This window comes from Mustela putorius, unplaced genomic scaffold (assembly GCF_011764305.1).
Source record: "Mustela putorius furo isolate JIRA1106 unplaced genomic scaffold, ASM1176430v1.1 tig00003850_pilon_pilon_pilon, whole genome shotgun sequence".
Classification (NCBI taxonomy): Eukaryota; Metazoa; Chordata; class Mammalia; order Carnivora; family Mustelidae; genus Mustela; species Mustela putorius.
This window is the reverse complement of record NW_025422002.1, coordinates 13,537,495-13,551,285: the sequence shown is the minus strand read 5'-3', so window position 1 is coordinate 13,551,285 and position 13,791 is coordinate 13,537,495. Positions and strand designations below refer to the sequence as shown.

Genomic DNA, 13,791 nt, shown 5'->3' with positions numbered 1-13,791 from the left:
TCTTCCTGTGCCCTCCTCCATGCATATTTTCTCTCAAATAAATAAATCTTTAAAATATATATATATGTATATGTATATATTTTCTATTTTTCCTACTTGATATTGATCCTACTCTGAGCTTCCTGGGTCTGTCATTAATTTTGGAAGGTTCTCAGCCATCGTTACCTCAAATATTTCTTCTCTGGTCACCTGTGTGGCTCAATCAGATAAGCCTCTGCCTTCTCAGGTTATGATTCCAGAGTCCTTAGAATGGAGTCCCGCACTGGGCTCCTTGCTTAGCAGGGAGTCTGCTTCTCCCTCTGCCTGCTGCTCCCCCAGCTTTCACTCTCTCTCTGTCTCTGACAAACAGATAAATAAAATCTCTAAAAATATATATATTTCTTCTTTCATCTTTTTTTCTTCTGGTGTTCCAGTTATACATCTTCTGAAATTGTCATATTGTTTTTGGATATTTTGTTCTGGGTTTGTTTTTCATTCTTTTTTCTCTCAGCATTTCAGTTAGGGAAGTTTGTATTGACCTATCTTCAAGCTCACTGATTCTTTCTGCAGTTGTGTTCAGTCAGCTAATGAGCCCTTTAAAGGTATTCTTCATTCGTTACAATGTTTTTTATTCGCTAACATTTCCTGTTGACTATTTCTAAGAGTTTTCTTTTCTCCACTTACATTACTCATATGTTCTTGCATACTATTTCTTTTTATCATTAGACCCCTTAACATATTGATCAGTTATTTTATTTTTTTAAGACTTTATTTATTTATTGGACAAAGAGAGAGATCACAAGTAGGCAGAGAGGTAGGCAGAGAGAGAAGGAGAAGCAGGCTCCCTGCTGAGCAGAGAGCCTGATTCGGAGCTTGATCCCAGGACCCTGAGATCATGACCCAAGCTGAAGGCAGAGGTTTAACCCACTGAGCCACCCAGGTGCACCTGATCAATTATTTTAAATGCCCTGATAATTCCAACTTCTGTGTCATAGAAGTCTGATGCTTGCTGTGTCTCATTAAACTGTGTGTGTGTGTTTTTCCTTTTAGCATGCTTGTAATTTTTTGCTGAAAGCCAGACAATATTGGCTGTGTCAAATAACTGGAACTTAGGTAAATGAGACTCTAGAATGAGGATTTATGTTACTCTGGCTAGGAGTTGAGTTGTATTTAATGTTTGCTATTGTTGTAGGCCCAGAGGCTTCAAATTCCTCTAGTGTCTTTTTGCCTTGCCTCTTGACTTTGGTCTTCCCTAGATGTTACTTCCCTCCTGGCTAGGGCTCCTGAAACCCTTGTAATTTCCCTTATGATAATATAGTAGCATCTTTTTTTTTTTTTTAAAGATTTTATTTTTAAGAAACCTCTATACCCAATGTGGGGCTGAAACTCACAACCCCAGGGTCAAGAGTCACATCCCCCACTGATTGAGCTATCCAGGTGTCCCCTGGAGCATTTTTTTGTCATAATACCTGGGTTTTGTCCCTGTTCCTGAAATAGCTCTGGAGAAATACAGATGAAAGGAGTATATTTTGGTTATCATAATAAGCCCCTTTTATCCACACCAGTTAATGCAAATGGGGACTTTTGGAAACCCCTTAAGGATGGGGGATTGGTTGCCACAGATGATTAGTTGGAATTTTCAGCCCCAGCCCCCTAACCTCTGATCTCTGGTGAGGGGAAAGGAGCTGGAGGTTGAGTCAATCACTAATGGTCAGTAATTTTAATCAATCATGTCTATGTAATGAAGCCTCCGTTAAAAAATACCCTAACCAGGGGCACCTGGGTGGCTCAGTGGGTTAAAGCCTGCTCTCAGCTCAGGTCATGATCCCAGGGTCCTGGGATCGAGCCCCGCATCGGGCTCTCTGTTCGGCAGGGAGCCCGCTCTCCTCCTCTCTCTGCATGCTCCTCTGCCTACTTGTAATCTGTCTGTCAAATAAATAAAATCTTTTTTAAAAAAATACCCTAACCAAAAGAGTTGGGAGAGCTTGTAGGTGGAGGAATACCTCAGTGATAGTTCAGGGAGAGTCGTGTGCCCACAGAAGGCATGGAAGCTCTATGCCCCTTATTCCATATCACCTACACGTCTCTTCCATCTGGTTGTTCCTCAACTGTATTCTTTTATAATTAACCAGTAATCTAGCAAGCCATTATAGCAAATTATCAAACTCAAGGAGAGGCTTGTAGGAACCCTGACTTATAGCCTGTCAGCTCGAAGTACCAGAGACTTAGACTTGTCATTAGCATCTGAAGTATAGGGGGCTGTCTTGTGGCGTGGAGCCCTTCATGTGTGGGATCAGATGCTAACTCCAGACAAATAGTGTAGGAACAGAGTTGAATTTGTAGGACACCCAGATCGTGTCAAAGAATTGGTGTGGGGAAAAAAATACCCAAACATTTAGTGCCAGTATGTGTGAGTTGGGGCGTCTAGGTGGTGCAGTCAGTTAAGCATCCCACTGTTGGTTTCAGCTCAGGTTGTGATCTCAGAGTCAGTCTCAATGTGAGACTGAGCTCTACATCAGGCTCCATGCTCCATGCAGAGTCTGCTTGAGACTCCCCTTCCCTCTCCCCCTTCCCCACTCTAAACAAATCTTCAAAAGAAAAAAAAAAAAAAGCTGAGTCGTGGAATATATAGAAAAACAAGTTTTCTCTTACCTCCCCCCCACTTAGATGAGATGGAAAGGCTAGAGGGAGTGGGAGTGGGAGAAACACCCTTCCCTGGGTAGGATTAGACTCTCATAAAATCTTTTCCCTGAGAACTGCTCAGAGTTTATTTTACGAAGATTACTCTTCCCCTTCCCCTGCTAGAGCCACCAGGGAATATTTCTCAGCAATAAGCTGTGAAAAACAGGTGGGGTTCCTGGAGGCAAAACCATAAAGGTGTGTAGTGTCCCTTGGGCTGTGGCCCCCAAGAGTTCCTTACTCAGATGCTAATCAACACTCAGCCTCCCACATATCATCAGTGTTCCTACCAGCTCTGGCTCCAGTGGCTTCTGCTCCAGGGGACTCTCCAGATTTCAAGGCAGCAGTTTGCCTTGCACTCAAGCACTCTGATGCATTCAAGGACAGTCATTGATTTTGTTTGTCCACCTTTCTCTTGATGTAAGGGCAGGAATGACAACTTCAAAACTCCTTGCTGCCTGAGCTGAAACCAGAAGTCCTTTCAGAAGTGGGGTGTTTATTTCCCCCTTTCTTAAGTATTTTATTTTAAAGATTTTATTTATTTATTTGACAGAGAGAGTGAGAGATCACAAGCGCAGGCAGAGAGGGGGAAGCAGGCTCTGGCCGAGCAGAGAGCCAGAGGCAGGGCTCTATCCCAGGACCCTGAGATCATGACCTGAGCCGAAGGCAGAGGCTTAACCTACTCTGAGCCACCCAGGCGCCCCACTTTCTTTTTTTTTTTTTTTTAAAGATTTTATTTATTTATTTGACAGACAGAGACCACAAGTAAGCAGAGAGGCAGGCAGAGAGAGAGGAGGATGCAGGCTCCCTGCTGAGCAGAGAACCCCATGTGGGGCTCGATCCCAGCATCCTGGGATCATGACCCGAGCCGAAGGCAGAGGCTTTAACCCACTGAGCCACCCAGGTGCCCCCCACTTTCTGAAGTATTTTAAAAACTATGCTGAGCTCCTGAAGAGTTTCAGGCAAGAGAGGGTTTGATCTTAAAGTCCACAAAAGGCACTTCTGAAATGTCCCTTCCCACATTAGAAACATGAGTGTCCATATAAAACACAGGCCACAGTGCTAGGGCACGCCCACTGCCTGACCCAGGTGGAGCCCTTCTTGCTACTTAGAGCAGAGTCAGGCAGCCCAGGCTTTAAATCCTTATTCTACCACTGACTGGCTGTGTGACCTCTGGCCCGGCTAACCTCTCTCAACCTATTTCTCTGCCAACTAAATACCTGAGTAACTATTGCACTGGCCTGCTGATGAGCTAAAGGGGGAATATGTGAAAAGCTAGCACAGTGCCTGGCACAAATGGCAGCCATAAGAGTCCTCAACCTCTCTGAGACTTAGTTTCTTCTGGCTTGAAATGAAGTTGATGAGATTGTAGAAGGTCTCGCATTATTCTTGTATGAAATAATTCATCTGATCAACAGTGCAGGAATAACTAGGGATAAGGGCAGAACTGGAACCCTCATTTACCACATTAAGAGCCTAGTGACCTTTTGTCCAGAGGCCTTATGATATTCAGATGATGATCAAGAAAGAGGCAGGAACAGAGATGTTATTTGGTAATTCTCACTTCCAACACGCGTGCACATATACACATATACACCCAACCACTAACATTTGTTAGTTTATTTTTTTTAAAAAAGGTTCCAATACAAGGCCCCAGAGTAGTGCATGCAAACAATGACCCTCAAGCTGTCATTGTCAAATGACAATCTGACAATCTGCTACCATAGTCTGTGACCTGATAGAGACCAGCTTCTCTTTGAGTCCCAAGGCCTAATTACGCCAATGTATGTCCAACCCACCACCTGGTACATGATGACTCAGAAGTATACTTTAGTATCTGAACAGCAAAGACACATTGAACTGCAAGTACAATGAGTAAGTGTCCTTAGTGTATTAGACATGGAAAAATACAAACAAGGCATAAAAAAGAAAAGCCAACTTCATCTGATGCCTGAATTCCCAAAGTCTCTTCCATACATTCCATACATGATCTTAGGTCTAGGGAGAGCTGCCAATGCCTGTTTGCCTCAAAGGACTGCAGGAAGAGTGAAACAGTCACATGAGGTAAGCACTTGAAGCTGTGGTTGCAGTTCATAGGCCATCTTTATCTACGCTAATGATAACCCATCTCTGTAAATCCAACTTTGTGCTTGTGTGAATTCTGGGAAACGTTAGGGATAGAGAATTCTAATTCCTGTCAGCTCTATGATTATAGGAGAATACAGCCATGGAAGAATTAAATGGAAGAATTCATGGAAGAATTCAATCACATCAGGTTTTAGTTTGGTTTAGTATATTCAGTGGTTTTTTTTTTTTTTTTAAGTTTAAAAATAAAGTTTCTTATAAGTGTAGTTCTTAATGCTCTTAGTTACTTACAGATTACTACCTGGGTTGATTTCAGGAAAAGGGTATGTTCAGAAAACTAGTCTGAATAGAAATCACTAGCTAATGAAGAGATATATTCTCACAAGAAAAGTAATTATGATGGAAAGCAGCATTTAGCTTCCAGAACTACCTGCTTTTTGGTGCAGAGAGCGTCATCCTCTTTGATCAGAGAGCAATGACAGACTAGCAACAGGAAGCATACCAGCCATCCATGAAACCCTCCATAATGACAGCAGGAAGTGCATGAGAAGGAAGAAAGTTGCCTATACCAGGCAAAACTTTAGATACCTGGTTGTCGAATTCCCAAAAACAACAATCAGCAAGGCTGGGAACTTGGTTGACATTAGTAATCCACTCACATTCCTTTGTGAACAGAACCCCAATGCAAAGGGTCCTCCACACAACCTCCACCCATATCCCATTCCCGCACCCCTATGGAGGATCTTTTCATTAGCCCAAAGATCCAACAAATGCCAAAGAAACGTGAATAGTGTCAACAAAAATACAGACTACCTTTACATCACAGTTCTTCTAACGTTCTCAAGACCAACAGGGGTCTTTCCGGAAGGTAACAAAATGAATCTCAGCCTTCACACCAGTAATCAAGTATGACCCAGAGTTAGTTAAGCAGTATAAAGTGACTAGTGGTCAGTTATTGTTCTTTAATCAAAAAGCATAATCGCAGGAACTCTACCTAGAGCTGAGCACACTTGAGTATCATAATGTCAGACATTAGTTAAGGATTATGTAAACCAAAGCACCAGAGCTAAATTAACAATTTCCCTTTCTGCCCTTAACTGATGAAGAATTCAAGTGGTGTGGTGCTACTGGAATGTTCCTGTGTTGTGCCTCTTCAAACACTTTGATTTCTTAATACTAAATATTGGTAGGAAAAACCTCACTGGTGCCCCAGGTCAGCACAGGGTGAACCAAAAGGGAAGAAGGCTGATCAACTAGCCCTGAAAATCGTTTTATCTTCTGACTCAGGGAAGCCTCCATTCTCCTGGCAATGTTCCACAAAAGCTTCCTGATTATTAATCCTAAAGTACAGACTGGGCCCTCTGAAAAAGCCCAAGTCAGAGTAATTTCATCAAAGTCCTAGAGGAAGGTTTCTCCAGGGACAGACAACTGTTCCATTAGTCATTAGGAGAAACATCTGGGTAGACACTCTTCTCCCTAGTACTACTGCCTCCATCAACTGAAAAGTTCACCACTTCTATTTTCTAAACAGACCATGGTCAGACCCAGTGATACCCCTGGCACCGAAGTTTAACTTCCTGAAAGAGACAATCAAGGACTTTAACTGACAGGGAAATGCCCTGGTAGAACATCACCCTGTCGCCCCCTCTTAAAAAGAGGTGCTGGGCTCTCCTGGGTCTCAACAACTACCTTCATGGCAATACCTTCCCCCTTCTGCTGCACAGGTGGGATGTACCCAGCAGGGCAGAGGAAGTCCCAGGTGAAAGAACCCACAGCCTAAAGGGCACAGACTTCTCTCAGACCAGAGCAAGGTTTAAAGGAATCCATCTTGTCTGTCTTGGCTAAAGAAAGTGCCCTGTAATACTGCATAAAGACCAAAGATGAGGCAGGAGCAAATGGACCCATGAGGGCTCCCCAATACACTGCATTTCGTTACACTCAGTAATGAAATTTAAAATCCCTTCTAAAGGGAAAACCCAATTAAAAAAAAAAATTAGAAAAAAACCCAGGAAATACAGCACATGAATGCTGATTCTTCCTGTTCTGGTTTCTACTTTATTATCCAACTGTGGTGGAAAAAACCTCCAAGTGCATAGCACGAAGCAGCAGATTCCCTGCCCTAACCTCTGTGCATCCTAGGTGTCCCCCTTCTTCCTCCCTCATCGTGCCCACCAGCCCCGTCCTGCTCCACAGGCTCCTGCCAGGCCCTGGGCCCAAAGATGCCCTGCCCACAGTCAGTGGGGTCAGTGGGTGCCCCCCTTCTGTTTGGCCAGGGTGCGCTTCAGCTCCCTCAGGTTCTCTGTCAGCACTTCCACCTCATCCAGGCGGCCACACTGCTTGGCATCAAAAATGTACGCCTTGATGTTATCAATCTGCTGGAGGAGGAGCTCCTCCTCTATGGGCTCCTCGCCCTCGGGCTCACTGTCACTGTCCATCTCAAAGGGGTTGGTACAGGTACCTTCCTCAAAGGGGTTGCCAGGAACAGGAGGGCTTGAGGGCCTCTGGTGGGGATCCTCATCTTCCTCATCGAAGGGATTGGGTGCTGGACCGTCTGGGTTAGTGAAAGGATTCCCTGCTACACCCTCCTCTTCTTCCTCCTCAAAAGGATTGTATTCTTTGAGGATGTAGGCTGAAGGGCCAAAGGAAGGCTCTGTAGCAGGAGGGCTGGTAGTGCCCTCTGCTGTGGGGCTAGAGGGGTCTTCCTCATCGAAGGGGTTCAGGGAGGCCAGCTCATTTTGCTGTGACATGATGCTCTGGGGGAAGGATTCCTGCCCGATGGCTGGAGGCCCAGACCACACTCTGACTGGCTCGAGAGCTGTGATGGGCGAAGGGGTCTCCAAGGCTGCACTGCTCTGAACCGAGGAAGAGCCTAGATCCAAAGCATAAGCAAGGTGGGTAGGAGGCTCCCTGCTAGGCTCCAGCTGAAAAGGCCTGATTTCTCGGAAGTCCAGGGACCGAGTCCGTGTGTGTAGGGATGCAGCCCGGAACTGCTCTCGCTCTCGTTCCCACTCCCGTTCACAAAGCCTCTGCAGCTGTTCCCGCTGCAGGTCCTCCTCCTCGGCCTGCCTCCGGGACAGCTCAATGGCCTTCTCTGTCTGCTGCTGGTCATACTCATCCTGCAGCTGCCGCAGATTCTCCTGCAGTGTGCGTACTTCGTCCGTCCGCCCAGCAGCCTTGGCCTGTCTAATAAATGATGTGATGTTGTGGATCTGCTGGAGAAGGGGGTCTGAGTCTTCACTCTGCCCCTGACTTCCTGACAGTGGGAGCCAACCCTCAGCCTTTCTCAGGGGGGCAGGTCCCCCTTGAAGGGACACCACGTCCCCATTGGCCGCACGAGACGCCAGGTCACTCTGCCTTTCCTCAAACCGTCGCTGGGATTCCAGGTCAACCTGGGGAGACACCAAAGCCAAAGAGAAGAAACACAGTCACCAGGCCAATAGAAGACACACGATCAGCCACTCCTATAGTTCTGCCGTCCCTGGGGTGATGAGACTCCAAAATGCCCACCTGTGGAATATGGTACCCAATTGCTAAGTCAAATCACACTTTTTGTTTTTTAGAGGAAAGAAGAGACAGAGCCAGATTTTCAAAAATAAATTCGTGACAGTAAGTTAAGGGATAAAATTTTCTCAATCTTAGATACACTGGCTGTATGCTTGTCTTAAACTTACTCTGAGGTCTAGTATCACTCACCTACACTAGAATCTCACACAATGTTAAATATACACATTATTTTGCTTAGTGTTGCACATTCCAGAGCATTCTACAAAGAGCTCCCTGGTGTCTGGGTCCTCTGCAACCTGTGCTACAGGAAGAACTGACAGCCCTCCATGGTATTCTGGATGAGAGAAAATCACCAGAATCTCTGAAAGACAAATAGGTCTGACCTGGAAAGAAAAACAACTATTCTGAGTCTATAGAGGAAAGGCCAGAAAAGACCAGAAGAGAGATGCAAACCGGAGAGCGATCTCACAGAGGACCACTTGGGAGTCTGGAGCAGCCTCTGGGCTCAAGAGGCTGCAAGCATCCCTGTATTTCACTTGCCTGTCTCTCCAGGATCTTCTTCCTCTCCATTTCCTGTTTCCTTTTCTTTTTCAGTTCCTCAAACTGTTCTCTGGTTGGCAGTGACATCAAACCCAGAAGCTTTTCCTGTAGGGAGTCACAGGCAGTTTCGTATTTAAATTCTTTTAGGAAGAAGATAAGCCTAATGAAGTCTGTTTATAAGATCCCATCCGAGCTCCACACCCCCGCTACCCCTTCCCTGCTCTATGTTTCTCCACAGCACTTCCCCCCATCTTATAAACTATATGTTGTAGTTGTTTCTTGTCTATCTCCTTCCAGAAAAAAAGCTTTTTGAAAACAGGAATGTCTTTTTGCTTGTGGCAGGACACGCAGCACCTATCACATTGCTTGCTAGACAGCAGGCACTCACCAAATGACTGCTGAACACAACACTAGTCAAAAGGAGAAGGGGCCTAATTCTCTGCAATACGGTGCTGGAAAACCAACCCAACAGGGCTGTGCTAGCTTGCTCTGTCATTAAGCCCCTGATATGGTTCACTGTGGCTCTCCCAAAGGGTGTTCCAGACAGAAGCAATTCAGCTCTAACCAGCCAGGGTTAGTCTGTCCATGAACAATCAGCTGTTTCCTCCCAAGGAATAGCCCAGGAAGAGTCCCTTGGGAGCTTATCCTGAGGAAGAAATGGCATGTATCAGTATGTCTGTCAGGCTACAGTCACACCAGAAAAAGCAGGAATCTATCAGATGACCAATGAAAGGGGAATAATTAAAGGATGGTGCACAGAAAGTCATATTCTACAGCCATTCAAGCAGTAACTGTTTATTTTGTTTGTTTTTAAAAATTATTTATTTATTTGACAGAGAGAAACAATGAGAGAGGGGAACATGAGCGGGGGAGTGGGAAAGGGAGAAGCCGGGTTTCTGCTGAGCAGGGAGTCCGATGTGGGGCTCGATCCCAGGACCCAGGGATCATGACCTGAGCCAAAGGCAGATGCTTAACAACTGAGCCACCCAGGCGCCCCAAACAGTAACTGTTTAAATAAAGACTATGTAAGAAGTGTTTATGATATAAAATTCAGTGTTAAAAAGACATAAATTTGTAAATATGCACTAATCATAACTACTTTATATAACGAATACAAATGAAAAAAAAGAGGAAAATATACCAGAATGATATGTTATGGTATTAAGGACATAGAATTAAGAAGTTTTTATTTTTCTCTGTAGTCCAGATTTTTCTCTAAATCTGGCATAATTGTATTTACAATTTTAAAAAATAATAAAGGTACAAATAGAGAACAAACAATTGGCATGATCTGCCTTCTGAGAGGCAGAAAAGCAGGGGAAGCAAATGAGCCGTTTCTGACACCACAAGATGCTTTACCTGCACAAAAAGTGTAGCTGAGTATCTGATCATCCTCTGCAGCCGCAAAGTGTTTGGATGTGGTGGAGGGTCCTGGTTCAAGCCTAAGGTTAAGATCTTCTTACTGAATCAGGACAAACACATCAATGTAACAGGTGCTGCCAGCCCCAGAAACAAGAGTGAAATCTTTGAGTTGCAGGGCTTTTGTGCCAGGTCCGTCCATGGAGGAAGTGGGTTAAAGACTCCCATGGAATGTCCTTGAAGGCAAAGTCCATTCCTTACCCTCTGGTCCTAGGTAAGGCCCCTGACACAGCACTGGGGTATCTAACCATCACTCAGCCACTGAGGAACTTACCACACATGCAGTCAGTTCATGGTGAGTTCACCAACTTCATGGGTAAGTGACCATGCCTGGTTTAATATTCCGGTGTTACTATCTTAAAATTCCTTTTTCTTTTTTTTTAAGGGAGTAGGCCCTGGGGGGTCAGTGAGGGACACCCCCCTGGGCCTCTGGATTGGGTTGAGTTGGGGAAGGCAGGAAGCAACTGGCTTTGCCAGGCTGGTACACAAGCTGAAACTGGGCCAGGGGGTTTGTAGACCGTGCTGGGGGCAACACTGGGCAGCAGGAGGCTGCAGCCACTTTAAGACCTGTATCTTGAAATTCTTAATAATCCTGACCAGGACTTGTGTTTTCATTTTGCACTAGGTCCCACAAATTATATGTTCAGTCCTGTAGAGATGGACGAACAAGGCTTCTTCATCTCAGTTCTCCCTCTGAATCACTATACTTTCTACACCTCAAAAAGCTCATTTAACCCCAACAGCCAGTCCATGGTTAAAAGGCAGCTCTTGACTTGAAGAAAGAATCTGGGTTTCTATCCTGGCTCCATGGCTTTGCCAGTTGTGATGCATCTTCTCAACTACAAAGTAAGGGTAGTAATGCCTACTGCACCAGCTAAATTTGACTGAATAAATGAGATGTGGATACAACCAATGGCTGATATAAAGATAGTGTCAATAATCAGTTCCTATTTCTCTAATATTAATGAACATCAGAAACCTAAACCAAGTTACTGAGATGTGTTGCATCCCAGAGCGGGCACTACCTCAGCCTGCTCCTCACACATATGCCCTGTCACCAGGACTCTGGGTACTGCCAGCCACCCACCCCCTCACTGAAACAGCACTTCCTCCACTCAAGGTAGCAAGTCAGACATCACCTCACAGGTCTCACCTTAAAGCATCTATGAGTTCGTATACTTTCTGCACTTCCACTCGAAGGTCACCAGCATGTTCCAGATTGTAGGTTGTCTCCCCAGCACTAAAGAAAAATCATGGAAATGTTTCATTCAAGTTTCACCATGGTGACTAGAGAGTGGTGTGGAAAAGGGCTCTAAAGGTTTAGGGTCTTACAAAAGGAGAAACAGCTAATTCTCTCCAAGTGGTATTATTTCACACTCTTGTACATAATGCAGGGCTCATTCCTTTAAGTGCTAATCAACTGGAAGCTGTTTTTAACTTGCAGATGCCACGGGGACAGATTTGTGCCTAGGCCTTTAAGGACTAGCTCTTAATGCTCATCATCAAAATAAATGCAAATGAATCTACTTCAGCCTACTTTCCCTGAACAATTTCATCATACCTAGTAAGACATAAGAAGTGGCTTACTAAATAAGCAGGTTACCCTGCATCTGAGGAGAAAGCAGTGGGCTTTTCTCACTCAAAGACTATCCCCAGGGAGAACACGAATAACGAGAAAGCTGACCAAGGAATCCCCAACATCTAGCCATACCCAGCATGGCACTGTATCAGTTGCCAACACTCCTGGGCCTCATGAACAATTGCTCCCCACATGAGAAAGGCACGTGGACACCAAATAAAGCAGGGAGGAGGGGCGCCTAGGTGGCTCAGTGGGTTAAGCCGCTGCCTTCGGCTCAGGTCATGATCTCAGGGTCCTGGGATCGAGTCCCACATCGGGCTCTCTGCTCAGCAGGGAGCCTGCTTCCTCCTCTCTCTCTCTGCCTACTTGTGATCTCTCTCTCTGTCGAATAAATAAATAAAATCTTAAAAAAAAAAAAAAGCAGGGAGGAGATAGGGGATAACTGCCAAGGGTGGAGCAGGGGACTGCAGGGAAGGGCAAAGTGGCTTCATCCCACTTAACTCAGAGGAACAATAGCAGTTATTATGGGATCTAAGAACTGTTTGTTTACAAAGGTTTTACTCTGTCAGGCCTGAAATGCAAGTGCAGTTATGATGGCTTATTTTTAGCCTCAGTGACTAGCACATGGCCAAGTTGCATCAGTGCTCACTGAAAAGAAAATGACTTCAGAAGATCTTGCAGCTGTTAATGCAGCCCCAGCAATGGCCACTCGGCTCCCATCCTGAGGCAGCAGCAATTTAAGTTAAATAAGCAGAAAAGGCTGCTGTGCTGACCTGCCCTAGCTGGAAAAATCTCGGTGTGTGCTATAATTGGAGGATCCAATAAGGTGGTTTCATCATCTCAAACTGCAGAGTTTGCAAAAAGAACATCAGAGCAGAATTGGGAATACTTGCACTTTGTCTTGATATCTTCAAGTCCCATGGAAAATAACAAGGTTGACTCAAATCTGAAAGCACCGCCCCCACCCCTACCTGTCTCAGTCACGTGGACCAAACGTATTCCCCACAGGGCACCTATCACGTCTGGTTATCTTGCTCATGATTTGTTCACTCACTTACGGCTGTGCTCCCATGGTAATGAAGCGCCAGGGCAGCAGACACGGCCTTCACTGCTCATTGCTACAGCCCCTGTACCTAAAATAGTACTTGGCATACAACTAGCGTTCAGTAAATATCCACTGAATGAATGAGGGAGTAAAATGAGCTTAAAGCCCTTTAGAACCAGTCTTTGGAGAATGAGTAGGAGTTAGACATCTGGAAATGTGCTCAGCAATGGTAGTTTCCCAGCTGGATGGGGAGGCCCAGTGAGTGACCCACAGCTGTGTCTGAGGCACAAAGCAAGAAAAACAACAGACTCAGAGGAAGGAACCCCCGGGGGAACGACGTATTGAGGGAAAGTTGAGTGCCAGCTCATGACTGCCAGGAACACAGTTCTCCTTGCTTACATCCAGGAAGAAGATAGTCCTGCTCTAATTTCAAACCAGTGGGCAGAGGTGGGAGGAGGGGTGTTGATTCCTGTACGTTCCAGGTAGGAAAAGAGCATGAGATAGGTGCTCCAAGCCAAGGATACTCCATTTAGGGGAGGCAGATATCAGAATTACTTGAGCTGCTTCTCCCAACCTACCCATAGGGAGGCTATATGCTTCACTAATCAAAATTATTGCTCAGTGAACTGCAGGTAGAAAAGAAAATGTGTCCTTTCCTCCTGTTCTCCAGAACTAGTGCTCTTGGAATGAAAAGAGGAAGAATGGGGCAGAGAAGGTACAAATATAAGAGAAGAGAGGCCCTAGGACTGTGGTGGCTGGGAGGGCTGGAGAAAGAGGTGTCCTCGCCTTATACTGTCTGCTGCCAGGGACTGCAGACGCCCAGTTGCTAGGACTGGAGGAAATGGTGGTGGTCCACAATGGTTTCTCTACTTCTTTTCTATTCCCTTCCTTCTTTCCCCTCCCCATGGGCTGGCATACACTGGGGGAAGGAACAGGAAGAGGAAGAGCCCCAGAACAAGAG

General features: G+C 45.4%; 1 protein-coding gene across 3 annotated transcripts in view; it reads right to left on the bottom strand.

Annotated features, from left to right (window-relative positions):
- Positions 1–4,263: 4,263 nt before the first annotated feature.
- RBSN (rabenosyn, RAB effector) overlaps positions 4,264–13,791 on the bottom strand; it is a 29,593-nt gene continuing 20,065 nt past the window's right edge. For all 3 annotated transcript variants that reach the window (XM_004738584.3, XM_045063345.1, XM_045063346.1), the window contains 4 exons: positions 11,360–11,446; positions 10,147–10,249; positions 8,788–8,892; positions 4,264–8,132 (listed from right to left, as the gene is read on the bottom strand). In XM_004738584.3, the coding sequence (XP_004738641.1) occupies positions 6,987–8,132; positions 8,788–8,892; positions 10,147–10,249; positions 11,360–11,446 (1,441 nt within the window). In that variant the 3' untranslated portion in view covers positions 4,264–6,986. The remainder of the gene's footprint in view (positions 8,133–8,787; positions 8,893–10,146; positions 10,250–11,359; positions 11,447–13,791) is intronic.